This window comes from Megachile rotundata, chromosome 4 (assembly GCF_050947335.1).
Source record: "Megachile rotundata isolate GNS110a chromosome 4, iyMegRotu1, whole genome shotgun sequence".
In the NCBI taxonomy this organism is placed as follows: Eukaryota; Metazoa; Arthropoda; class Insecta; order Hymenoptera; family Megachilidae; genus Megachile; species Megachile rotundata.
In genome coordinates this window covers 14,498,061-14,523,119 of record NC_134986.1, presented here as the reverse complement: position 1 = coordinate 14,523,119, position 25,059 = coordinate 14,498,061, and the positions used below count along the sequence as shown (strand labels likewise).

At 33.3% G+C, this 25,059-nt stretch overlaps 3 protein-coding genes across 6 annotated transcripts; 1 reads left to right on the top strand and 2 right to left on the bottom strand.

Annotated features, from left to right (window-relative positions):
• The first annotated feature begins 860 nt into the window (after positions 1-860).
• LOC100878601 (uncharacterized) lies at positions 861-24,027 on the top strand. Of its 2 annotated transcripts, XM_076531175.1 has the most exons (9): positions 861-881; positions 1,080-1,202; positions 20,649-20,815; positions 20,902-21,053; positions 21,147-21,530; positions 21,603-21,997; positions 22,074-22,223; positions 22,297-22,571; positions 22,639-24,027. In XM_076531175.1, the coding sequence occupies exons 1-9, from the start codon at positions 876-878 to the stop codon at positions 22,781-22,783; spliced, it is 1,797 nt and encodes a 598-aa protein (XP_076387290.1). In that variant the 5' UTR covers positions 861-875; the 3' UTR covers positions 22,784-24,027. The 2 variants fall into 2 exon arrangements, with proteins under 2 accessions (XP_076387290.1, XP_003705799.1); XM_003705751.3 differs by lacking the exons at positions 861-881; positions 1,080-1,202 and adding an exon at positions 20,221-20,492.
• Positions 4,240-8,019, bottom strand: LOC100878827 (sphingomyelin phosphodiesterase 4). Of its 3 annotated transcripts, none has more exons than XM_012291187.2 (13): positions 7,837-8,019; positions 7,173-7,472; positions 6,994-7,096; positions 6,687-6,918; positions 6,364-6,595; positions 6,183-6,295; positions 5,961-6,119; positions 5,545-5,902; positions 5,265-5,483; positions 5,109-5,201; positions 4,867-5,043; positions 4,535-4,764; positions 4,240-4,459 (listed from the first exon to the last, which is right to left on the bottom strand). In XM_012291187.2, exons 1-13 carry the CDS (start codon positions 7,861-7,863, stop codon positions 4,330-4,332), a joined length of 2,373 nt encoding a protein of 790 aa, XP_012146577.2. In that variant the 5' UTR covers positions 7,864-8,019; the 3' UTR covers positions 4,240-4,329. The 3 variants fall into 3 exon arrangements, with proteins under 3 accessions (XP_012146577.2, XP_012146578.2, XP_012146579.2); XM_012291188.2 differs by having other exon boundaries at positions 6,364-6,583; positions 7,837-7,998; XM_012291189.2 differs by having other exon boundaries at positions 5,109-5,177; positions 7,837-7,972.
• LOC100878714 (solute carrier family 23 member 1) lies at positions 8,055-18,980 on the bottom strand. The gene is made up of 13 exons (XM_003705752.3): positions 18,753-18,980; positions 15,354-15,476; positions 13,700-13,857; positions 11,041-11,246; positions 10,736-10,862; positions 10,531-10,651; positions 10,145-10,400; positions 9,946-10,074; positions 8,900-9,058; positions 8,753-8,832; positions 8,541-8,682; positions 8,350-8,482; positions 8,055-8,287 (listed from the first exon to the last, which is right to left on the bottom strand). The coding sequence occupies exons 1-13, from the start codon at positions 18,783-18,785 to the stop codon at positions 8,209-8,211; spliced, it is 1,746 nt and encodes a 581-aa protein (XP_003705800.1). The 5' UTR covers positions 18,786-18,980; the 3' UTR covers positions 8,055-8,208.
• Positions 24,028-25,059: the final 1,032 nt, after the last annotated feature.

Sequence of the window (25,059 nt, the reverse complement as noted above, 5' to 3'; positions counted from 1 at the left end):
CGATGGTTATTTTTAGACGTAATTTTGAAGTTATGGGTATCTTGAGAATAAATTCGATACAGCTGACGGACGAATTATCAGGCAACACACGACGCTTGGAAAACTATCAAAGTTTTGATCGGAAACTTCCCTCGACGCTCGTTTTGAAATGCTTCGAACTTTCGTACAAAACGTTTCGAGTCAATGAAATTGTGTTTATAATCGTTTTAAAATATCGACTTGCGAGCTAAAGCTTTATTACTAGAACAGATGAAAAACGTTCGTTTAAGAGATTGTGGGAAGTGATAAATGTCATCATAAAATAGTGGTGGACGCAATCGTGTTTTAATATCATCATATACGCTGATACTCTATTCTAAGCTTTTACGCCTATCTTTATTTATAGAGGCTTAGCATATCACTTCCCAAACATCATTATAACCTTCATAATATTTTCACTGAAATTTTAGCGCTTAAAGATCCTTCACGATCTAGAATATTCGTTTTATGTAAATTCGAAATAAACTTCGCGGAATCGTTCGAATTTCCCGAACAATTTCAAACGGCTCGATTTCTTTTCGGCCGATCGGAACGGCGCGAGTCTCCAGAGAACCAATCAACGTCGGTCAACGATGACGCGCGGTATTTTTCGAACTGTCACAGGTCGTTATTAGATCAAGGTGAATCTTGAGAGCGGTGTTTCTCTAAAAATACGAAATTGGAATGAAACACGATTGTGCGTGGATAGAACGCGTTCAGGGAACGCGTCCGTCTTCTCAACCCCGTGGCGCGTAACTGAGTTCTTCTTCGTGACACGCGGGGACAAAACGACGGTGGAGGTGGAACGGAAGCGGTAGTGGCAAACTGGAGAAAGAAAATCGACGATACTACACACTATGATAGTTTCGTATTTTACACAACTCATTTCCCTTGGAACTTCAATGTTACTTTATTCAAAATATCACTTTGTAACTTCAAAAATTTGGGGCTTCAGGATTTTTATGTTATTTACATGTAAATCATTCTTTTGGATTAGTATTAAATATCTATTGAATGTAAAGTAAATTTCACTTTTGTAAGACTTGTATATTTTATTACAGGTATTATTGAGACTGATGGTGCGATTGCAGTACTGGAATTCTGGAACTTACAAACTTCAGGATTTTGGAAGATCTTGTCATCTCGGAATATGGAACTTCAACATTTTAGAAGATGTATTACAGGTAAGTGGAAAATTGTTTTTAAAATGAGATCCCAGAGTATAATACTGTGGGAAACCTTGACCTACTGCCTAATACTTAATTATCGTATTTATCGAAAAAGCCCACATTATACGGATCCACTATATTTATCAAAAAGAATCCGTGACCCGCATTATACGAACTTCTGACGAAAACTACCCACGACATAGGGAGGTCTGTATTTATCGGAAATCGCTTACATTATACCGCTGTCTGCTGTATTCATCAAAAAGGATCCACCTTGCACGGTTATAATACTGCAAGCAAATGTGCGAATTACCCATCTTTTATTAATCCTCGAGTTTACTCGAAGTCTTCCGATAAAAATACTTGGAAAACACAATACATCGTATAATTAATGAGGGATATGCTGATAGGCGTAATATATTGACCTCAGGAATAGAAATCTCTATTTATATCAATTCTGATATTTCCGGAAGTTCATTCTCTGAATCATCAAACGGTGTGAAGGAGTATTTGGGCTAAATGTGATTAGCTGAAGTTAAATTATAAAACAGATAAAATGTTATATGACTTTCTATACAAAGTATAAAAATACATACTTTCTGTATGTACGTGTTATATGACTTATACCTTCTTTAACTACTACAAGTTTCGTTTCAAAATATTTAGTAAAAATAAATATTTTTATCCGAATTTAGATTCCTTCTATTTTTATACTGTATAGATTCTTATGATACGTGTTTACATACTTCTTCATATATATTTATATGTCCCCATAAAGCTTGATAAAGAAATTCAGAAATTTTATTTTATAGTTAATGAACATAGACTTGAATCTTGAAAATGATAGAAATAGTTTACTGCAGCATTCTGCAAGTCAAGTAGGATCGTCTTGCAAACAAGCAGGTATTTATTATTTCATTCGACATTAGACAGGATAGAATTACTATCAAGGCTAACCGGACAAATGGATCTGCACATTTTTCGTTCTCCCTTTCGCGGAAGGTGGTTTTATACCACGTACGTGTGTTCGTAAGTGAGAAATCGACTTCTTGCGAGTTACCAGGGATTCAATTTTATGGTAGGATATAGTGTCTCAAATGATCGATCCTTAAAATGACCTGAAAGAAATCTCATAACTCTACGTACAATAATACGAACCTTTTTATAAATCAGTAATGCATTTCGTAATAAAGGAAATATTAGGTAGATATCAGGTAAAGTAATTATTAAGCAGATGTTAACTTGCTTAATAATTTTACTTCCTGTTCGTGATTACTTATTCCGTGGAGGGTTGAAACGTCAACGCGTGAAAATTACAGAGTGTAATAAAATTAACGATGAATTTTAATTGCTGGAGTGACCTTAAACATGTCTTCGACCTCCGCTTGTTATTACATTGTTCTAATAACTGGCAATTACGTAATTAGTCGGATGTGCGGTGAGAACCGACTTCCATGAAATCCACCGTTCTTGCATTAAAATATCGATGAAACTGCATCGATGTTACATGCATTCTAATTGATTTCTGCTACTTTCAAAAATATCAATGTTCCGTGAACCTACATTCACATACTCAGTTTCTTAATCGGGCAATTAAGGTAACTGGATAGTCATACAAATTCGCACATGGGAATCATTTCGTTTCAGCTCTCAGCGGAGTAGCTAAACTTTTTTTACAGTAGAAAATTTATGAGTTTTTAAATTTAAAGGCTTGGAAATTGAAAAATTAAGGAACTGGAAGATTTGAGAACAGGGTAAAGGAACTTGCAAATTTAAAAATTTGAGACTTTAGAAATTAAAAAATTTTAAATTTCAAAATTTAGGAATTTCATCATTTCTAAAGATTTCTAAAAAATTAAAAAATCCTACATATTATAAATCATCCCCCATAGCCCAATTATTTTAGCGATCCCTTGGTGCCTACCTAGTTACGCTAATGGATGTTCCTGATAATCATACATAGATTTTAAGTGACACGTATCCAACGGCTAAAAGACACCTTAGCGCATCCAATAATCTTGACGAATAGTGAACGAGTCCATTCTAGGTAATTCAAACGTGCTTTATTGTACGTAACAGGCGCATAACAGGTCGTTTGAGAGTGCATAAAAGGATCCTTAATTGTACTGCAAAGTTGAATGAGTTAAGCCTAGACAACGTCGACGAGAACGTAAGTTGTGCAGGTCTGAATCGAAAACGGGTCATGTTCGTGATGCACGGGACAAACGCACCCATAAAACTAGATATCTAATGGCTTAATGACATTGGAAATGTATAAAGACATTTCTGGGTGATCGCAAGCTTCCTGATCCGCAAAAACTTAATGTGTTTCGTGCCAACGTATCATTTGTGACCACGTTGGGAGAGTAATTATATCACGTACAACTTCTATATAATCATATGTCTAAATATAAATTATGCCTTAATTTACCTATGACTTGTATGTCGTCTAAATAACAAGTTTATTTAAAAAAGAATTTCTCACAAAAGTTTCACAAATTAATACCGATAATTAATTATTAACAAAGTTCGTTTTTATGTAAAACACATTTTATTAAAGTTAGCAGGATACCCAGAAAACATAAAATGCTACTAGAGCCTGGTGACAAGTAGGGAGGTCCAATTAGAGGTGTAGCTTTTTGTTCGGTGTTAAGTTGCAACATAAATGAAGTATAAATACTTCTTAGATATTTAAGTTCTTCTTGAATTCCTGAATATTTCCTCGCGGTAACAAAAGATATCGTATGAAACGAGAGAAAATTATGAGCTCTACTTTTCTATTTCCTTTTTTCATTCGTTTCTTCCATCTGGAAAGCTTTCGCCGCAGTCCCATGCCAATTTTCTGACTCACAATATCAACGTTAACGAACCACCTTGCTTAAGTGAATGTACGTGCCATACCATCGGCAGAAATGATCGGCTGATATTGATTAAATAATAACCATCTTTCCGATATCTAGATTTCAAAAGCGTATTTCACCTGCAGTACAAAGTACCAATTTGCCGGAGTTATTAAAGTACATAATATTTTCTAGGATTTTGTTCAGTCTCATACTTTCGATAAAAATGTATTCGTTTTAAATTATTTCATAACAATTGCGCGTAACATTTTGAAAATTACAATACATATGTATAAATAAATTCAATGAATCGCGTGAAGTATTGTAGCGCGGTGTACGTCCATTGATCTCCAAGATTCCAACGTTGCTCGTATTAATATGTAAACGAACCATATGCAAAAAACAAATCCAAAAAACATGGAGACACCGAAACTGAAAAAGAAACATTAAATTGTATATCTGACATTTTCGTAACTATAATGATTTAGCACCAATTAGATCTCGTACTTTGTAAGCCAAACGATAAACAGTCCCAACGTTAGGGTCGTTAGAAGGCTATAATTAGCCAACGGTCGTAAGCTCAATCGTGGAGGGATACGTTCCTCGGACGAGCCAGATAGTCCATTCTGTGTTCGTTTTGACAGTTTCACGACTGTCGTAGGTGGTTGTAAGATTTGTCGGCAAATGCTGCCGAGGAAACCGCGTCGGTAGTACAACCCAGGTATCTTATGTCGGTACTGTTCAAAAAATATTAGAGTTACAAGAATTTCTAATCAAGTTACTTTCCATACTAAGAATGACTATCGTTACACGGCGTATTGCTAAAGAATGCGTCATACTTTCATGTTTATGTAAGTACAAAGTTTGTACAAATTTCTAACGAGAAAAGCACATTCGTTACTTCGAACTGGCTGCAATTCCGGGTCTCCCAGATATTCGATGTACTTGCACGTTTGCCTGTCTTGTTGTACAGGTACGAAGACACCTGGCTTGCTGGTGTCTAGACTCGAATCCATCTGAAAGATTAGTAAGGAATAGTAATGATATCCTTCTTAATAATGAAGCAACAGAGTTATCTTACTTGTGACTGATGACAGAAGGATGTGGATAGAATACTTTCATGGTATTCTTGGTCAGCTTCGATTGCTACCTGAGGAATCTCTTCTACATTAATCTATAAAAATACGTTCAATACTTAGACATATTTTTGGAAGATATATATGATAGACCATTTTACCTCAAAGATTTCGATTAACTGTTGCTGTGCATTTGCCAGATATATGGGAACGCGACGTCGTTCTTCTATACTGATATCGTCTGAAGAATAGTCTTCACCGTTGAAGAGTTCCCATATAGCTAACAAAAACCGTCTATTTTTTCTCTTCTGCTCTAAAGCATCGATCAAACTAGTTGCTGTTAAATGAGATTGTTTGATCGTGCTTAACAAGCACACAACCTGAGATAACAGAAATCAATAAGTAGAAAGCACTTCAAGTATAGCTATATATTTTACATACTTGTGAGATAGTGGCTGTAGAGAACATAGGAACGTATTGGTACGTTGGTCCTTCAAGTTCTAAAATTTGTTGTCGTACGATTGATGCCCACTGATTTGTAGACACTCGACTTCTACTTATTCCGATATCGTCCATGTGATTCTCTACTTCGCATATTATTTTTGCTAAGTACGGCTGCGAGAATACCTTTGTAACTCTGAACAGCATTAATGCATTTTTGGGAGCTACTAGGTCTGTTCTCATGAAACGCGGTAGCAATTGTTGAAATATGGCTGTATAAGCTAATAAATTATGGGCAATAAAGGGCATCCATCTGTACACGTCGTGAATCTTTCCTCTCTCTTCTTCTTCCAATTTACTGTGATTATAAGAAAATTTTATAGTATATGAAATAAGTTTTTAAATTGTATGCTTACCCTTCTTTAGTATATGTTATACCAGGAAAATATCTCCATGGTTGGATGAAGCTTAACCATGCTTCCAAAATTAATCTAAATGAACTATCTAAAGGCCAATGATGTATAGCCTTTCGAAGGAATGTATAAATTTTACCTTGGACAGAAGGTAAAATTATTCTGCAAAAAATGTAATTATACAATTTCTAATTTTTCTGAAATTTCTATTTAAAGTTTTTATACCGTTTTAGTTCGTCCATTGCACTTTTATCGCCGATTGCACTATTCGCAAATTCATGCAAAGTCTTTATAAAAGCCCGTACAAGACGTATGTGTTCTCCAGAATGAATGCTATGCTGTAATTAAAATTGAATCCATCTGTATATATGTCGGTTTTACGACCATGATTTCGTCATACACTTACGCGACGTGGTATGGATGCAGAGTAAGATGTACCTAATCGCGAATTCAATTGGTCATCTTCTGTGTACTCCAGCCAAAAATCAAGAAAAACTTGAACCACAGTTTCACTTCTCCAAACTTGTGGTAGACACTGTTGCTGTGGTACAGTTGATGCAGAATTTGGAGATAACATAGATTCTGGTGACAATATAGATGTTCTCAGGAGTCTAGGTGATTGTAATCTGTAATAATCTCTGAATTAAATTTTTAACTTATAATTACATTTCTAAGAAATGCAATTTTGTGGATGTTAATTTGCTCAGTATCAGAGAATCCATAAAATACCTTTTTAGATCAGGTGACTGAACTACTTTTCGTTGAGGGGTTCTCCTAATATATGGACCAATTATAGGAAGAACTGGAGAATTATCTCTAGGTAAAAAGTGATATAAGTAGCAATGCGCTAATTGGACATAGACAGTTTCCCAATTCACCCAGACATTTTCTTGCTGCTGTACTTGCAACCATGGGTTCGTCAGATGATAAGCAAAATGAAAGATGTAATATTCAAAGGGATATGTGTAACTGCTAAGGATGCTATATAAAATATGCTTAGAAACAGTTTGTTACAATACTGAATAGAAAAGGATACTCATGTTTAAAGCAGTTACAGTACGTATGCCTTGATCTTCTCTAATTTTGTCAAGATAAAATGGTGGTATTACACCTTCTTCCAACATTGAACGTATTTTTACCTGAAGTGAAGAAATTACAAAGATTACTAATTTGCTAATGTATAAGTAGTAAAATATAGTTTCATTTTTTACATACAGGTAAATATGAGACTGGAAAGTTGTATTTTAAGTAACAATCTGGCAATAATTTATAACACAAAGAAAAAACTGGTCCCAATGGATTAAGAAAGTTGCAAAGCGTTTCATATTCTTGGAGATTTTTCTTATAAGTAATACTGTGTAAACCCCAACCAATATTATCAGTAGTTCCAAACAATGAATCTATCAATATTGGGAATACATGTTGTAATTCCGTGGTACTGGATTCCTCTATTAATGTTGCTATTTCCTTACATCGTTGTACCAGGGGCAAACTCAGGTATCTTTGTAATCTGATCTATACACGGATTAAGAAATAATGATCAGGTTCATTGTACTAGTTAAGTTAAATTATGATGGATATAATTTCAGTGTAGATACTTGAGATTAGTAGATATGACTTATTACTATTTATTTACATTTCAAAGCATATTCAAAATATACTTTTACATATAAATACAACATATACATTATTTCACACATAAATTTATTTCAAAGAAATAATACATTTTCTTTGTTAATACATGTTACTTTAACAAAAAAGAATGTTTTAAACAAGCCGGTTAAAACAATTTAGGTTAAGTATAGGTTATGTTTCCTTAAAAGTGCAAATTAAACGTAATGAAAATAAAATGTGCATATCCTATATGCACACTTAATACCGTAGCAACGTCCGAAGATGTAGCCATATTCGTATTTATTTACTTTAGTGCAAATTGTGAAAAATAACATTTAAAGAACTTAATTCCAACGTATTCGCGCCAGACACGGTGTTTGCCAGGTGTGTCACTGTTTGCCAATACAAGAAATTATTCTACTAAACATTTTCTACCTTATCGACGTTCAAATACTAAAATCTATAAAAAGAAGTGCCTCATCATTTATATAAAAATATTTTTTATTTGCATTCTAGTGTGACCTTAACATTCAATTAACAGTCTCTCGCTTGCATAGTGTTTCTTCAATATTTACACTATAACAAATTTTCTTGTACTCATTAACAATGGTTCACCAAGTATAATGTACACTTTTGCTCATTGTTTTCTCTTATTACACGAGTAAATTGCAGGCCTGTATGTAGGTAAAAATGGTACGTACTGGGTCCACTTCCATCTAGAAGAAAGAAATTCATTAATAAAAGGTTTAAAATGAAGTTGATATGAATATTGTTTTACCTTCGTAAGACACTCATTCCAAACGGAAAATCGAATGTGTTCGGTACGTATTCCCCTTGTTCTTTCTCATCTTTTCCGGTATCTAACTCCATTTCATTTGCCCATGCTATGAGACCACGTTCTTCCGGGGTACCTTTAATTCAAAAGCAATAATTTAAACTGCAACTTTATACTTAAAAAACAATTTATACCTGGTATGAGATTATCCAGTAAACATCCCACTACACCCCCAACCAAAATAGTTGTACTAAGCAACACCGTGATAACCCCGTCAGCTATGTCGTTTCCGGTTTGGATCACATCCGAGTGTTTGATCATCCACTTCGATAAAACCTAAAAATCACAGAAAAATATATCATTCTTTGAAGGAAAAATTGTTATTATACATTGTTAATGATCTTACTAATGGGAAGAAAATGGAAAATCCAAGAATGTATAAATTCCTCGCTGAATTCAGATTTATGTACTGCAACGCAGATAGACCTACAAATCAAGTATTTCGTTAATATTGGTTTGTTATTTTACAATGTAATGTGTTCTTGTAACGCACCGAAAGCACAGATCATTCCAAACATCACACAGAATATTCCACCAACTATGGGCTCGGGGATGATGATAAAAACGGCGCCAAATTTGCTGATTAATCCTTGCAGAATCATTAGTCCGCACGCCCATTGTATGACTCTGCGACTGCCAACCTTTGTCACTCCTGTTATTTTATTTAAAATTAAGATTTTTAACTATTATAGTTAGTGCAGTGGATTTATAGAGTACAAAATATTGTTCATCACAATGATAGAGTCAAAGGTTTTCTTTTTTAACATTTGAAGAGTGAAAGGAAAAATATAGATTGTTCTCCAAGTTCCAAATTCCACATTCTCCAAATTCTAAATACTCCAAATTCCAAATTCCCCAAATTCCCACTTCCCTCAATTCCAAATTCCCCAAATTCCACATTCCCCAAATTCCACATTCCCCAAATTCCAAATCTCCCAAATTCCAAATCCTCTAAATTTCAAATTCCCCAAATTCCACATTCCCCAAATTCCACTTTCCCCAAATTCCAAATTCTCCAAATTCCAAATCTCCCAAATTCCAAATCCTCTAAATTCCAAATTCCCCAAATTCCACATTCCCCAAATTCCACTTTCCCCAAATTCCGAATTATCCAAATTCCAAATTCCCCAAATTCCAAATCTCCTAAATTTCAAATCTCCCAAATTCCAAATCTCCCAAATTCCAAATCTCCCAAATTCCAAATCCTCCAAATTCCAAATCTCCCAAATTCCAAATCTGCCAAATTCCAAATCTCCCAAATTCCAAATCTCCCAAATTCCAAATCCTCTAAATTCCAAATTCCCCAAATTCCACATTCCCCAAATTCCACTTTCCCCAAATTCCAAATCTCCCAAATTCCAAATCCCCTAAATTCCAAATCTCCCAAATTCCAAATCTCCCAAATTCCAAATCCTCCAAATTCCCACTTCCCTAAATTCCCACTTCCCCAAATTCCCACTTCCCCAAATTCCCACTTCCCCAAATTAAAAATGGACATCAACTTTTTATACAAAATTTGATTAAACGCTAACAAATTACCTATAGTTCCAACATTTTCTCCAAACGTATTTGTACCATTTCCACTTCCCCAGAGTCCAGCCAGCATGGTCCCCAACCCTTCCATACCGATGCCTCGGTTAATGGCGTGAACCGGTGGCGGAGGAGCGCCTTCGCAAGAAAATTTACATTTGAATTAACCAATAAATTATTCCATTATCTTTATTATATTCCAAATTACCACACATCCTTGACGTCGTAGGATAATAACTTATGGACTCCACTGTACATGCTAATACCCCAGCTAGCATACCAAGTACCCCCGACAGACTGACTGTCGGTGTTCCCCATTGTCCAGGATACGGTACCCTGAACCATGGAGAATCGTTAATGATTCTTAATTTACTATCTGCTCTGGCTGGATGACCGACTGGCAGTGTGTCGGTCACTGTTAAAATCGTGCAGATTATCCACATGACTACTATTGTTAATAACACCTGTAGTTAGAAGAAAAGATATCAACTATGAATTGAATGAGTTCAGAATATTGGATCTTTAATTTTAGGTCTTTAATTTAATTTCAGATTTTTAATTTTTAATGTTATTAATTTAAGGAAGCTATTTTACCGGAAAGAGTTTGAACAGCTCAAACCAGACGAGCTTTATGCCCTGTCCTTTGCGATATATCAAAATTGGGAAGGGCACGTTGACCATTATTTGAGAGTACATCGTCAACATCAGTATGGTCCTGCAAAATATTGTAAAGATGTTAGACGATGGATCTTTATCTTATTAATGATGGATTTTCTTTATGAGAATTTGAATGATTTACCCGGCTGCAATACCCCAATGTTGGGAGGCTGCGTCGGCGGCATTTTCGAATAAGGATAATCCGACTAGCGAGACAGTGGGCACGATCGTTAAAGGTGTTATAAATTTCAGTAAATAACCAATAATACCTGTTTGGAAATAAATATAAAATGATCAATGTACAATATTGAAAAGGTAATTTTAGTCATTTTAAAAAACCGAATACAATAGAATACAGTAAATACTTGAAGATGAATATAAAATGATCAATGCACAATTTTGAAAAGGTAATTTTAGTCATTTTAGAAAACTAAATACAATAAATACCTCCGAATCCGATGATCACTTGGAACAGGGCGGAAATGGCAATGGCGCCCGATAGTTCTCTCATTCTGACTTGCCATAGTTCCGTTCGATTTTCTACGGACATTTCGTTTAACACTTCCGGTGGAGGACATTTCCATTGCGGCAAATTTAGAATTGCTAGGGTTGGGACTAAAAACGATATGGTTCCTCCTTGCACCAAAGGTAATCTATGACAGAGAATATTAAAGTTTTGCTATAACAGTTGCTCCAACAAGATTCTAAATTCCTGAGATTCCAAATTTCCAAATTTCTCAAGTTCTAAATTTCCCAAGTTCCAAATTTCTCAAGTTTCAAATTTCCCAAGTTCCAAATTTCTCAAGTTCCAAATTTCCCAAGTTGCAAATTTCCCAAATTCCAAATTTCTCAAGTTCTAAATTTCCCAAATTCCAAATTTCTCAAGTTTCAAATTTCCCAAATTCCAAATTTCTCAAGTTCCAAATTTCCTAAGTTCCAAATTTCTCAAGTTTCAAATTTCCCAAATTCCAAATTTCTCAAGTTCCAAATTTCTCAAGTTTCAAATTTCCCAAGTTGCAAATTTCCCAAATTCCAAATTTCTCAAGTTCTAAATTTCCCAAATTCCAAATTTCTCAAGTTTCAAATTTCCCAAGTTGCAAATTTCCCAAATTCCAAATTTCTCAAGTTCTAAATTTCCCAAATTCCAAATTTCTCAAGTTTCAAATTTCCCAAGTTTCAAATTTCCCAAGTTCCAAATTTCTCAAGTTTCAAATTTCCCAAGTTCCAAATTTCTCAAGTTCTAAATTTCCCAAGTTCCAAATTTCTCAAGTTCTAAATTTCCCAAATTCCAAATCCCCCAAATTTCCCAAATTCCAAATTTCTCAAGTTCTAAATTTCCCAAATTCCAAATTTCTCAAGTTTCAAATTTCCCAAGTTCCAAATTTCTCAAGTTCTAAATTTCCCAAATTCCAAATCCCCCAAATTTCCCAATTTCCAAACCCCCCAGATTCCAAATTCTCCAAATTCCAAATGCCTCAATTTTAAAATCCCCCAGATTCCAAATTCCGCAAATTCCAAATTTCCTAAATTGAAAATTCCCCAAATTCCAAACTCCCTAAACTGAAAAGTCCCCCGACTCTAAATTCTCCAAATTGAAAATTCCCTAAATTCCAAATTCCCCAAACTTCAAATTCCTCAGCTTCAAAATTCTTCAGATTCAAAATTCCTCAACTTCCAAACTCCAAGTGAATTAGTAAAGTGAAGTTGGATAAAAGAGATTATATCTCACAAAATGAAGTCGTAAATTTCCATTCAGCATCAATAAGTTGTAAAATAATTTTCCTGAGGAATTACGAAACCCAGCTGTTATGTCGTAAAAATTTGTATTAAAATTGCGAGCAATATTCTTCCCGGAACTTGTTACGAATCGTTAGAGGTCTGTAAATCTTGCTAAACGAGAGTACTAAGCGATAAAGACATGAAAATTAGCGTTAGAATATGCTGTAGACATAAGCTACAAGCGTGAAACGTGCATGAAACAACAGCCATTCGCATTCCGTCTTGATTAAATTCTAATAGTCCGTACACACGTTGAAATCGCGTTTTAATTCGATTAGGTGTACACATATTAGGTGTAGTAGGTGTACATACATACATGTAATACATAGTTGCGAATTGCGCGATACAATAACATCAGGATACAGTTTTTATCAACGATAACGAAACTTAAACTTTAATCTTCGTATTTGCAGGCTGTGAGGTGTAATTGCCTCGTGGTCGTAAAGTTGCTCACATAATTCAACCGGTGCCTATTGAACGTTACCACCTTAATGTATTCGAATGATTAGTAATTATGTTACATCATGGGAGATTATACATAAGAAGTTACAATAAATTAGCAGGATAAAGAAGTTACAATAAATTAGCTATATAGGGAAACAATTGACAAATTATTATTGAGGAGATTTGTGATTAAAATTAGAATTATTTAAGTTAAAGAGGACATTGAAAAATGTTACCTGCATCCTACAGTTGTTTGCACGAATGTTTATTAAGATTTGTGATTAAAATTAGGTTTGTTTAAATTAAAGAGGACATTGAAAAATGTTACCTGCATCCTCCTGTTGTCTGCTCGAATGTTTATTAAGATTTGTGATTAAAATTTGGTTTGTTTAAATTAAAGAAGACATTGAAAAATGTTACCTGCATCCTACGGTTGTTTGCACGAATGTTTATTAAGATTTGTGATTAAAATTAGGTTTGTTTAAATTAAAGAGGACATTGAAAAATGTTACCTGCATTCTACGGTTGTTTGCACGAATGTTTATTAAGATTTGTGATTAAAATTAAGTTTGTTTAAATTAAAGAGGACATTGAAAAATGTTACCTGCATCCTACGGTTGTTTGCACGAATGTTTATTAAGATTTGTGATTAAAATTAGGTTTGTTTAAATTAAAGAGGACATTGAAAAATGTTACCTGCATTCTACGGTTGTTTGCACGAATGTTTATTAAGATTTGTGATTAAAATTAAGTTTGTTTAAATTAAAGAGGACATTGAAAAATGTTACCTGCATCCTACGGTTGTTTGCACGAATGTTTATTAAGATTTGTGATTAAAATTAGGTTTGTTTAAATTAAAGAGGACATTGAGAAATGTTGTTACCTGCATCCTACGGTTGTTTGGACGAATGTTACTAATCCCGTGACGAAGATCATGGTGGAAATAATGTAGCTCCTCGAAGGATCATCCTCCGCCATGCACAGTGCTGGCGTCAGGATAAATGGAATTGAAACGATGGCGCCTATCATGGTCAAGTAATGCTGAAAACATGATAGTATCTTTTAGAAGGTAATTGAAAAAATTGGAATCCAAAGATTAACAGTTAAATAGACATTTAGTACGTGACAAGGTTCGCCAGGTGTTAAGACAAGGATTGCAGGGTATCTTATCAATACTGCACGTGTGACTGGATATTTTGTACGTGATCACGGTATATGTATAAAGGGATTAAAATTCTGGATGGTGTTAATTGGGAATTTGTCTACTTTGAAATTCATTGGAATTTGAAATTTTGGTGGGTAAAAATTTTTGGACTTCAAATTGGAAATGAGGCAAATTTAAATTCTTGAAATTTGTAATTCTCTGAGTTACTATTTTTCAAATTTTTAATTCTCCAAATTCCAAATTTACTAGATTCCAAATTCCAAATCCTCCAGATTCTAAATTTCTCAAATTCTAACTTCTCCAAATTCCACTCTCTTCAGATTCCAAGTTGCCCAGATTCCAATTTCTTCCAATTCAAAATTCCCTAGATTCCACTCTCCTCAGATTCCAAGTTGCCCAGATTCCAATTTCCCCCAATTCCAAATTTCCCAAATTCCAAATTGTCCAGATTCGAATTTCCCTCAATTCCACTCTCCCCAGATTCCAATTTCCGCGAATTCCAAATTCCCCAAATTCCACTCTCCTTAGTTTCCAAGTTCCCCAGATTCCAATTTCCCCCAATTCCAAATTTCCCAAATTCTAAATCTCCCAAATTTCAAATCTCCCAAATTTCAAATCTCCCAAATTCCAAATTTCCCAAATTCCAAATCCCCCCAATTCCAAATCCCCCAATTCCAATTTCCCCCAATTCCAAATTTCCCAAATTCCAAATTGTCCAGATTCAAATTTCCCTCAATTCCACTCTCCCCAGATTCCAATTTCCTCGAATTCCAAATTCCCCAAATTCCACTCTCCTTAGTTTCCAAGTTGCCCAGATTCCAATTTCCCCCAATTCCAAATTTCCCAAATTCCAAATTGTCCAGATTCGAATTTCCCCCAATTCCACTCTCCCCCAATTCCAAATTTCCCAAATTCCAAATTGTCCAGATTCGAATTTCCCCCAATTCCACTCTCCCGAGATTCTAAATTTCTCAAATTCCAAATTCCCCAAATTCCACTCTCGTTAGTTTCCAAGTTCCCCAGATTCCAATTTCCCCCAATTCCAAATTTCCCAAATTGTAAATTCCTCAAATTCTAAATTGTCCAGATTCGAATTTCCCCCAATTCCACTCTCCCCAGATTCCAATTTCCTCGAACTCCAAATTCCCCAGATTCCTAAGGTCTTAAATTTCCAATTCCCCAAAGGTTCAATTTCTCAAACTTTCAATTTTCCACATACCCAACTCTTCCAACTACCAATCACCAAATCTTCCAAATCCCCTAAATCCCCCAAATCCTCCAAATCACCCAGATTGCCCAAATTCCCAATTGCAAAATTTCTCAAACCCCCAAAACTTTAATTCTCATTCAATTTTAACGCAATGTGAAGTACCTGTAAAGCCATGAACAAGCATAGATACCATGGTGGAACGTCGTCGATGCCATAAGTGAGATTTGTGTTCCTTCCGCCGTCCTTTTTAGTCGCTGGCGACGTGAAACTTGAATTTTCCACGTTCTGAAATGAAGTAAACGATCGTTCGATTAAACTGAACGAAGTTCTTGAAAACATAAATAATCAATTCGTCTTATGTCATACTCTCGACATTTAGATCATCTTTTCAGCTCGTTTATATGCAGGACTTAATCGTTAAACAGATTCATTATATCAATTCCTACACAATCATGTAGGAATCCTAATTAAGAATACGATTATCGTACGATTATTTAAAATGGAGATTGTTAAAAAACGTAGATGTGTATAAGAACAAATTTTGCGTCTCTTTGTTTTATTTCTTCCACGATAGACAGGATTAGTTTTTATTATAACGAGGAGCTTGGTTGCGTAATGTAACAGCTGAGTAAGGGGAATGATTAATTGTATCGCGTTCATTGAAACGGAACGATAGTGCTACAATAATTAACAGAGAGTAATGCAATTAAAAGAGAGGAATTTCTTTGCGCCGTTTGTATGGCCCTCTTATGTAAATCTTCCGTCAGGGTGGTTTGGTAGGTTGAGTAATTTCGTTTATTTCTTTTTGTAGAATTTCGTTTATTTCTAGAAGGATAAGTTATTTGTAGAAGGATAAGTTATTTAACAAACCTGTTACGTTTAGTTTTTGATTATACTGATTGTAATACACAAGTCTAATTAAATGAAGATTTAATAATTTAAGAAGAACAAAATTACAAATTGACTTGAATAGTACAGTCACAGAATTACAAGTTAACTTGAACATTACAGTCACAGAATTACAAATTTATTTGAACATTACAATCACAAAATTACAAATTTATTTGAACATTACAGTCACAAAATTATAAATTTATTTGAACATTACAGTCACAAAATTACAAATTAACTTGAACATTACACTTACAAAATTATAAATTTATTTGAACATTACAGTCACAAAATTACAAATTAACTTGAACATTACAGTCACAAAATTATAAATTTATTTGAACATTACAGTCACAAAATTATAAATTTATTTGAACATTACAGTCACAAAATTACAAATTTATTTGAACATTACAGTCACAAAATTACAAATTAACTTGAACATTACAGTCACAAAATTACATTAATTTGAATTAATTTGAACATCACAGTCAGTAAGTTTAAACTTATTTACCAAAGTAATTGAAAAGTCTAATCAATCTATCTTGAAAAATTATAGAAATAAAAAGTCGCCATTCTACGTTTAATATTTTCAACATTGAATCTGATTTACAGTAGCGTTACTACACTGCGTCAATCTTGACTATTTTTTGCTCAGTCTCATAAGCAAACGATCAATAATCGAGCACAGAATATGTTTAAACAAAAAATTACGAAAATTAGATCGAACGACGTTTGAAAACAGACAGCGCAAAGATTAGTACAAAAGTTTGCAATGTTTTCTTTTCTCATTCAACTCTCAATTCAGTATACTAATCGATTCGCGAAGGTTGGATTTAATGGCGCAAACCTCGATGTATCTTGTGATCTAGAATTTTTAATCGCTTCATTACTAAATCTGAATGTTACGATATTCGTAACCTAACGCCTTAATTAGAATCTATCGACGATGTACTATACTTTTGATGATCATGGACGTTCAAGTTCACGATCAAGTTTATTATTTGCTATCGCTCAGTGTCTCTCAATGTTTGTTTCACTCTGTGTAGTGAAGTATTTGAAGTTTAGATCAAAAATAAAATTTGTAGAAATATATATAAAGTACTATTCAAGTCTTAGAACAAAATTTCGTGATAGCAAAACTTGGGAATTATCATCTTTTTAAATTTATGAATTTCGAGATATTGAATCTCCCAAAGTTCCAAGTTTCTTAACATTTTTGAAAGTACCAAATTTCTTATGTATCAAAGTATCAAGTTTCTTATGTATCATAGTATCAAGTTTCTTATGTATCAAAGTATTAAGTTTCTTATGTCTCAAAGTATCAAATTTCTTATGTATCAAAGTATCAAGTTTCTTATGTATCAAAGTATTAAGTTTCTTATGTCTCAAAGTATCAAATTTCTTATGTATCAAAGTATCAAGTTTCTTATGTATCAAAGTATCAAATTTCTTATGTATCAAAGTATCAAATTTCTTATGTATCAAAGTCTCAAATTTCTTATGTATCAAAGTATCAAATTTCTTATGTACCAAAGCATCAAATTTCTTATGTATCAAACTATCAAATTTCCTATCTATCAAAGTACCTTTCTTAGGTATCAAACTATCAAACTTCTTATCTATTAAAGTACCAATTTTCTAATGTATCAAACTATCAAACTATCAAGCTTCCTATCTATCAAAGTATCAAATTTCTTATGTATCAAACTATCAAACTTCCTATCTATTAAAGCATCAAATTTCTAAAATATGAAACTACCTTTCCAAAACTTCCCGACTGAAAAATTCAAAAAATTCAAAAGCTAAACATAAATGAACAAAAAAAATATTAAAAGAGAGACCTCTATATTTCCACAAAAACAAATAAAATGTGGCTAAAATAGAGTACACATTATAAGAAAGGAAAACAATGAAATCCTTGTAGTGAAGAAGTCTCGGTACCCTTCATATCGTCGATCACACTATTTACGATATATTTAGATCAAATCAAACTGCGACTCAAGTGCCACTAATGTTATTTAACTAATTACATAGTATCCTACTCATCGCGTCGAACGTACCATTATAAACTTGATATGCAAATCTAGAATTACTATCGGTTACTTTATTCAATAGGATTCTCACATTTAGAAAAATATAAACGCAGCGGTAGATCGCTAGATAATTGAAATCAATCTGAAGTTTACTGTGGAGCTAGAAATATCTTGCGGTCGGCAGCTGATCGCTGTACCAGTATCCCGCAAAAATTACTTCGTGTAATCGACTTATTCGAAACCTTGAATGAAACTAATTTTTATTCAAGGTTTTCTTTAATAATTCTAGTGTTTAGTATTCTAGTATTTACTGATAAATATTTTTCCGGTACGAAAAACCGAATATGAAGTTCCTTAAAATAGACTGTATCATTATTTTTATAAAATTGAACTGTGAACGAAGAGTTAGCTAGTTAATTCTCAACAGTGAACGAAAAGAAAGAGTTTTCGTAATTTTCCACCTTCTGTAAACTCCAGTCACAGGTCTATTCTTAATAAATGTTTAATACATTATTTTTAATAAACATCTCTTCGTAACAAGCACATTTATTTTTATTTCATAACATCAAGTTAAAACATCCTGAAGAATCTGAAGGAATCCAAAGATTCAATTTGATCAAAGAGTTCGACTTACCATATCATTCATCTGTATCCCGTTCTCGAGCATCTTGAAATCGCGTTTTGCACAGTTTGTTCAATTAAAAAAAATTCCACTTAATCCCGCAGTCATTAAAAAGCTTGAGACGATTCGCCGGGAACCGTCGAACGTGTGGACGCTCTGGTCCGTTTGACGCGTTTCAGAGCAAGAACAACCACGTTCAGCCGACGTTACTGACGAACTGTGTTAATAGAAGCCATCGCTCCTTAATTTATCACTAAATGCCTGGTTAGAAACAAGCCATGTGTTGGTTGGCATTCCTTTTGATTTCGAACTTGAACGATTGGGGAAACGTGACTGAAAATTGAGGGTGTTTTTAAGTCTTTAAAATCGAATCTTTCTACATGACACACATAGAGAAATTGAATCGTTTTTATTAATAATTTAAAACATTAATTGATTAGTATTTTATGTACTATTTTTATGATTTGAATGTTTTTATCGTTTGAACTGATAATAAAATTATCACATAAAGATCCTTCAAAGAGGAGGGTGAGTTTCAATGGCACTTTTTAAATAATTTTATATATCAATTCTTTTACTCAAATATGTAACAGTAAGTGTCACAATTAATCATCAATTTTTGAAACAAATAATTTAGCAATGTTACACATTTTGCAAAGAGGAGATTATATAATTAAATCAATATTATGCGCACGTGTCAATTACTTGCCAGGAAATCTCGCATATACAACTTTAGACTGATAAAAATAATATTATCTATAGTTTGCTTTGAATCTCTATCTGTGATAGAGATTTAGTTATTTTATTGACTTTGTTATGTAGGTCATTAATCGTCATTGAATCGCGATTGTTCAATTATTGGAAATTTTTTTCGCTTAATCTGTTTTGAATTTTTTGGATAAATAGGGTTCAAACTTTGTTCCAACAAAAATCGACATTATTATTAATATTGTAACGCAATAAACGTTAATCTTGTATATTACAGTCGGGGTTGTAAAAATTGACAATATAAGTCCTTTCATATAATACATAAAAGTTCATAAAATAAAAAATTACAAGATTCATACATTTCTATATTTTTTAGTTTGGAATGTATTTTTATTTTTCACTCCTCATTTAAAAACTAGGAAATTAAAAAATATAGGCGCAAATATTTTCAATCATCTATATAATTGAGCATAATCAAGCATAAATTTTACGACTTTCAAGAAGATTATTAAGCGAAACTTTCCTAGATTTCACAGATTATCTTTAGACAATAAAATAACGTACGACTAAAATCCCCTTATATCATTATCTCTAATAACATCATTTTGATAAAGGACAATAAAATCGATATGCAGCTCGGAATGATAAGTTTATTGAACAACAAACATTCTCTGTAAACAGTTCCGAAGTCGACATCATACAATTTGAATTTGGCGCTAAAATTAGTGAGGGCGCTAGTATCGCCGAGAACTACAAGATATGTAATCTGAATATTTATATATAGTAAAAGCGAATGTGTACCATAACCTATCGCGTTGTTTCTCTTGGTGCGTTGTAAATAGTTGTTCCACTAATTAATATTTCATGTGTTTCTGTGCACATTTCATAACCTTGTGAGAAAGTAGAAACGAATCTTGAAAAATGGATGAAACAAGCGAACCTATGGACGTGGAAGTAGATCCAGTCACAGATGACAGTAAAATTGTTGATCCTGTTGAAACTGATGTAAAACCATTTATATTAAACGATGTGCAAGTACCGGAGGTACATAAATATTAATGATAATAATTTAATTGAAATTAACAAAGAATTTTTATTAGGTTCTTTGTCATACTTTTTATTTTTGCATCTTGTACACTTTTCAGTTTACTATTTTGATGAGCAGTTTGCGTTGAATCATGTTTTTGTATAATGTAATAGGTACATGTGGACAGCCGTTATGAAAATCGTGGTGGTATGTTTACAACAGGCATAGATATATTTAGTAAAGAAGAAAAATTGAAAATGGAAGAGAGAGCCAAACGTTTTGGATTAACGGATAAGATAAAACCCAGCCTGTCGAATCAAGAGCAAGACTTATATTCTAGGTGAAAATCCAGACATGTAATAATTTGATGGACAAAATGTGATGATTTGTTGACTTTAATCTAGCGCAAGTTATCTTGATTTTTAGTATGGGAATTGTAGAAGATAATGAAAATACAAAAAATATCAGACTGAACGTGATACACATGAGGGGCACAGAAGAAATGAGTACTAAAGATGTATTCAAGTATTTTGAGGATTATGCTCCAGCATCCATTGAATGGATCAATGATGTGTCATGTAAAAACAACTTAAAAGTTTTTTACAAATTAAAACTTTTAATTTACTAAACATTAAGATACTAATAGATTTCTAAAATATAATGTATTGTAGGTAATGTGGTATGGTTAGATAATGTGTCTGCAGCCAGAGCTATGTTAGGATTATCCAAAAGAATTGTGGGATTAGAGAAGCCAGATCAAAAAAATTCAAAAATATTTGATAGCAATCCAACTGAAGAGAATAATGTAACCAACAATGAGTGTACCATAGAAATGAATGATGATGAAGCTGTAAATGAAACAAAAGATACAGGAGACCATATAAATATCAAAGATATCAATTGTCCATTGCCTCCTGGTTTATGGAGAAAAGGAGTGGACTACCCCAAGTCTAAAGCAATATTTCTCAGGTTTGCTACTAGAGCTGATAAAAAGCAACCAAATGCTGAAAAAATGAGTGAATATTATAAAAAATATGGCAACCCTAATTTCGGAGGTAAAATCATAGACAAAGAGAAAATAGTATATTTTATAGTTACATATTCTGAACAATTATTTTTCCTTCTAGGTATCAAAGGAATTTTAACTGAATCCCGTAAGCGAATGTACAAACAAATTAAGCAGAATAAAAGAAAGTTTAGAGATGATGGAGAAGAAAATGCTAAAGATAACAAACGCGTAAAAAATCCGTGGGGTGCGCTGTCCGAAAGTTGGGGACTAAACGACGCTATGGAAAACGATTTTGTTACGAAGAATGAACCTAAAGAACAGGGTCGTAGTGTAAAAGAAAGGTTAGGCGTAAAGCAACCTCCGAAAGATGTAACGCAGGCCGAGGAGCAGAGCAGTTCAAGTAATGAAAGCGAAGATGATTGGTGTAAGAGGAGTAAAGTATTACGGATGCGAATGCATGCAGATGACGAAGAAGAAAAAATACATAAACGACGAGCAAAACTTAGACAGCAAGTTAGTAACATTTACTACCAATTAAATCTTTATATACCGACAGGATTTATTTATCGCATTCGTTATATGTTCGTAGACAATGTTAAACAATTTAAACAAGGATAATGATTTACGATCGAGGCTCGGTAGGTCGAGAAAAGGAATGCAATTCCGTGATGCAATTCAAGTGGTTGTAACGAATACAAATGCGGCAAAGTCTAATCCGTTAAAACTGAATGAGTCAGAGGTAGTGACTTAGAACGTATGAATTGAATTACAATTAGTGCAGTTTAAATATATAGTATATTTCAATTATGTAGGAAGAAGATGGTGAGATTATAGAAGATAATGAAAGTCAAGAAAAAGAAGAAGGTGAATGGCAAGCATCAGATGAAGAGGAGCAAGAAGAAGAAGAGGAAGATGATGAAAATGAAGACTACAGCGACGATGATAGCGATAGACCTGCGAAAGAAGTACAAGGGCCTAAAGGCAGTGTAATAAAAGTAGTGCAACACAAACCCCGCGTTGCTTCGACGGTATGGGCGAGATTGAATCATGTAAAAAGCGAAGTCATCGATAACTCTGTAAAAGACAGGTAATCATTTTAGCAAATCGATATTTATTTTAAGCTACTTTTATGTAAGTAAAATAACATTTTATAGGCAACCAAAAGTACGAGATCTAAGGAGTACTTTAAAAGGCGGTGATCTTCGATCTCGCATCGGTAACCACACTAGAGGACGTTCTCCATTAAGGATAGAAGTGAAAAATGATAAATATACAGAGGAAGGAAGTGAAACGGAATAATTGTTAATTAATTGAAAGAATTATCATAAAAGTGTGAGATTGGTTGTGGTGTTTCCGTGGAGGAATGCAACATGGTGAAAACTATAATTGGTGTATAAAAATATAGAAAATGCACTCATTACTCCGAATCTGCTACGACTTCAGTCGTACACATTCGTACACTTTTACTAAAGTAACACATTGCATGATTTGTTTTAAAACTACATGAGGATAATGTTATCTTGCGGATGTATTTACTCGTGTTATTCGATACGTGCGACAAAATCTTGTTCGTTTATTATTCAGTTCTAAACTATGAAATTTGTAATGTTACGAAGTTTAATTTCAGTTGGTTATTTATGACAGAAATGGTTCGCTTTGTCAAATGAATTGCTTGCTCGAGAATGTAAGGATTAAACATTTTGTTTTTGGTTCATAATTTTTATACACACTGACTTTTTGATATTTAAGATAGGAGTATCTTTTATATAATGATAATATATTTTGTATATTTTCCTGTCTTTAAAACGGGTAATGAGTGCTTCCTGAAATGTACATAGATATTACCTAACATAAATGATCATAAAAGAAGGTCTCGAAGTACTGAGAAACGATATATTTTTAAATATTCGTTTGTCTGATCGATAATATTTTACGATGAATTATGCGTTTTTAATAATTACATTATTGCAATATAATCAAATCAAATCATGTTCTAGAAAAAGGTATTTTCAGATATTTTGTAACAACGGAACTGATACGCTGTCATACGATAAAAATATTTGCAAATGAATATTTCATTCATTATGCATCGAAATCGTGATAATGATTTACACAAATTTTTTCTCTTTAATTTTCAATAATAAAATTAGTAAAAAACAGAAAAGCACTTGATAATGCTCAATATGATTGTAAATAAAAATAAAATTATGCGAGTAATTGATAGTAATACGTACAAAGCATTTAGGATATATTTTCCTTACGTATTTTGCAAATAATGAAATGTTTCGTAATCTGTAATTTCTCAGAATTGTACATTAAAGAAACCAACAAAAAACGCGATGTAATAACGATGGTTAAACCAGTTTTCTTCGAATACAAAACAAAGACTTTTCTGTGTGCAATTTTTCACGTATCAAATAAGAGAATAAAGTAACAAAACGAGAATAGAATTAGATACAACAGTGGGAAGTAAGGATAAGAATAATTGTGACATCGATTCCGAATAATTGACCAATAAAGCCGCTTTTATATTAGCACAATAATACTTTGAATAGTTATTTTTAAAATACAATAATTGATAATTACAATTTCAGTACATACATATGTATAATATATATATATGCAAGATGTACATATATATATTTATCATTTACATGAATAACAATTATTCGGAGAAATGACTGAAGTAATTTAAAAAAAGAAAAGATAGACTTCTTTTTTAAAGAACACAGTGGATTATCGGAATATTCTTTAGCCGCATTCATAGGTTTCTTTGATTTATTCGCATTAATTTAATCGCATCTTTGTACTATTCTTGAAACAGAAGTACCTCTTTAATAATTAACAAACAAAAACAGAACTACCAGCAATAAATTTAAAGATCATTTTTTTATACGTTAGATTCTATGAATGCAGCCGAGGCACGAGGTAATTCAATGCATTAACAAACGAGGTCAAATATTTTTGATACCATTCAGCGTTTAAATACTACAACTATTATTACTATTAATTATGTGCTTTAAATAATCTACATACTTTCTGTCTATCAAATATTCTAACGTTATCTACGTTTCTTTTCTTTATACATTCCGTTAAACGTAAGATCTACTGATTATCAATTCTAGTCTTTGCAAGGTGCTGACGCTTCGGAATCAAAAATACCAATCTCGTTTGTTAAAAGGCAATCGTGCAAGATATCGAGGTTTCCATTCTTCTATCACAGTGATGGGCAACGTGCTCTTCACGCATTGTATAACCACGCATTACATTGCCACTCATTACATCACCAAGCGTTCTACTATTACACATTAAATTACCATTCGTTAGAGTATGTCGCATTCAATTATTACGCATTGGATTACCACCCGTTAGATCGCTACGCGTTCCATTATCACGCGTTAGATTACCACCCGTTAGATCGCTACGCGTTCCATTATCATGCGTTAGATTACCACCCGTTAGATCGCTACGCGTTCCATTATCACGCGTTAGATTACCACCCGTTAGATCGCTACGCGTTCCATTACCACGCGTTAGACCGCTACGCGTTCCATTATCACGCGTTAGATTACCAC

Coding starts and splice junctions, on each gene's coding strand:
- LOC100878601 (XM_076531175.1), top strand. Junction 20,816..20,901: donor GAGCAAGACTTATATTCTAG/GTGAAAATCCAG, acceptor CTTGATTTTTAG/TATGGGAATTGTAGAAGATA. Junction 21,998..22,073: donor GAGCAAAACTTAGACAGCAA/GTTAGTAACATT, acceptor ATATGTTCGTAG/ACAATGTTAAACAATTTAAA.
- LOC100878827 (XM_012291187.2), bottom strand. CDS start 7,863: ATGGCTACATCTTCGGACGTTGCTACG. Junction 6,120..6,182: donor GCAATGGACGAACTAAAACG/GTATAAAAACTT, acceptor CATTTTTTGCAG/AATAATTTTACCTTCTGTCC. Junction 4,765..4,866: donor GTACTTACATAAACATGAAA/GTATGACGCATT, acceptor TTTTTTGAACAG/TACCGACATAAGATACCTGG.
- LOC100878714 (XM_003705752.3), bottom strand. CDS start 18,785: ATGCTCGAGAACGGGATACAGATGAATGATATG. Junction 10,652..10,735: donor CATTGGGGTATTGCAGCCGG/GTAAATCATTCA, acceptor AATATTTTGCAG/GACCATACTGATGTTGACGA. Junction 9,059..9,945: donor AGAAAATGTTGGAACTATAG/GTAATTTGTTAG, acceptor ATAAAATAACAG/GAGTGACAAAGGTTGGCAGT.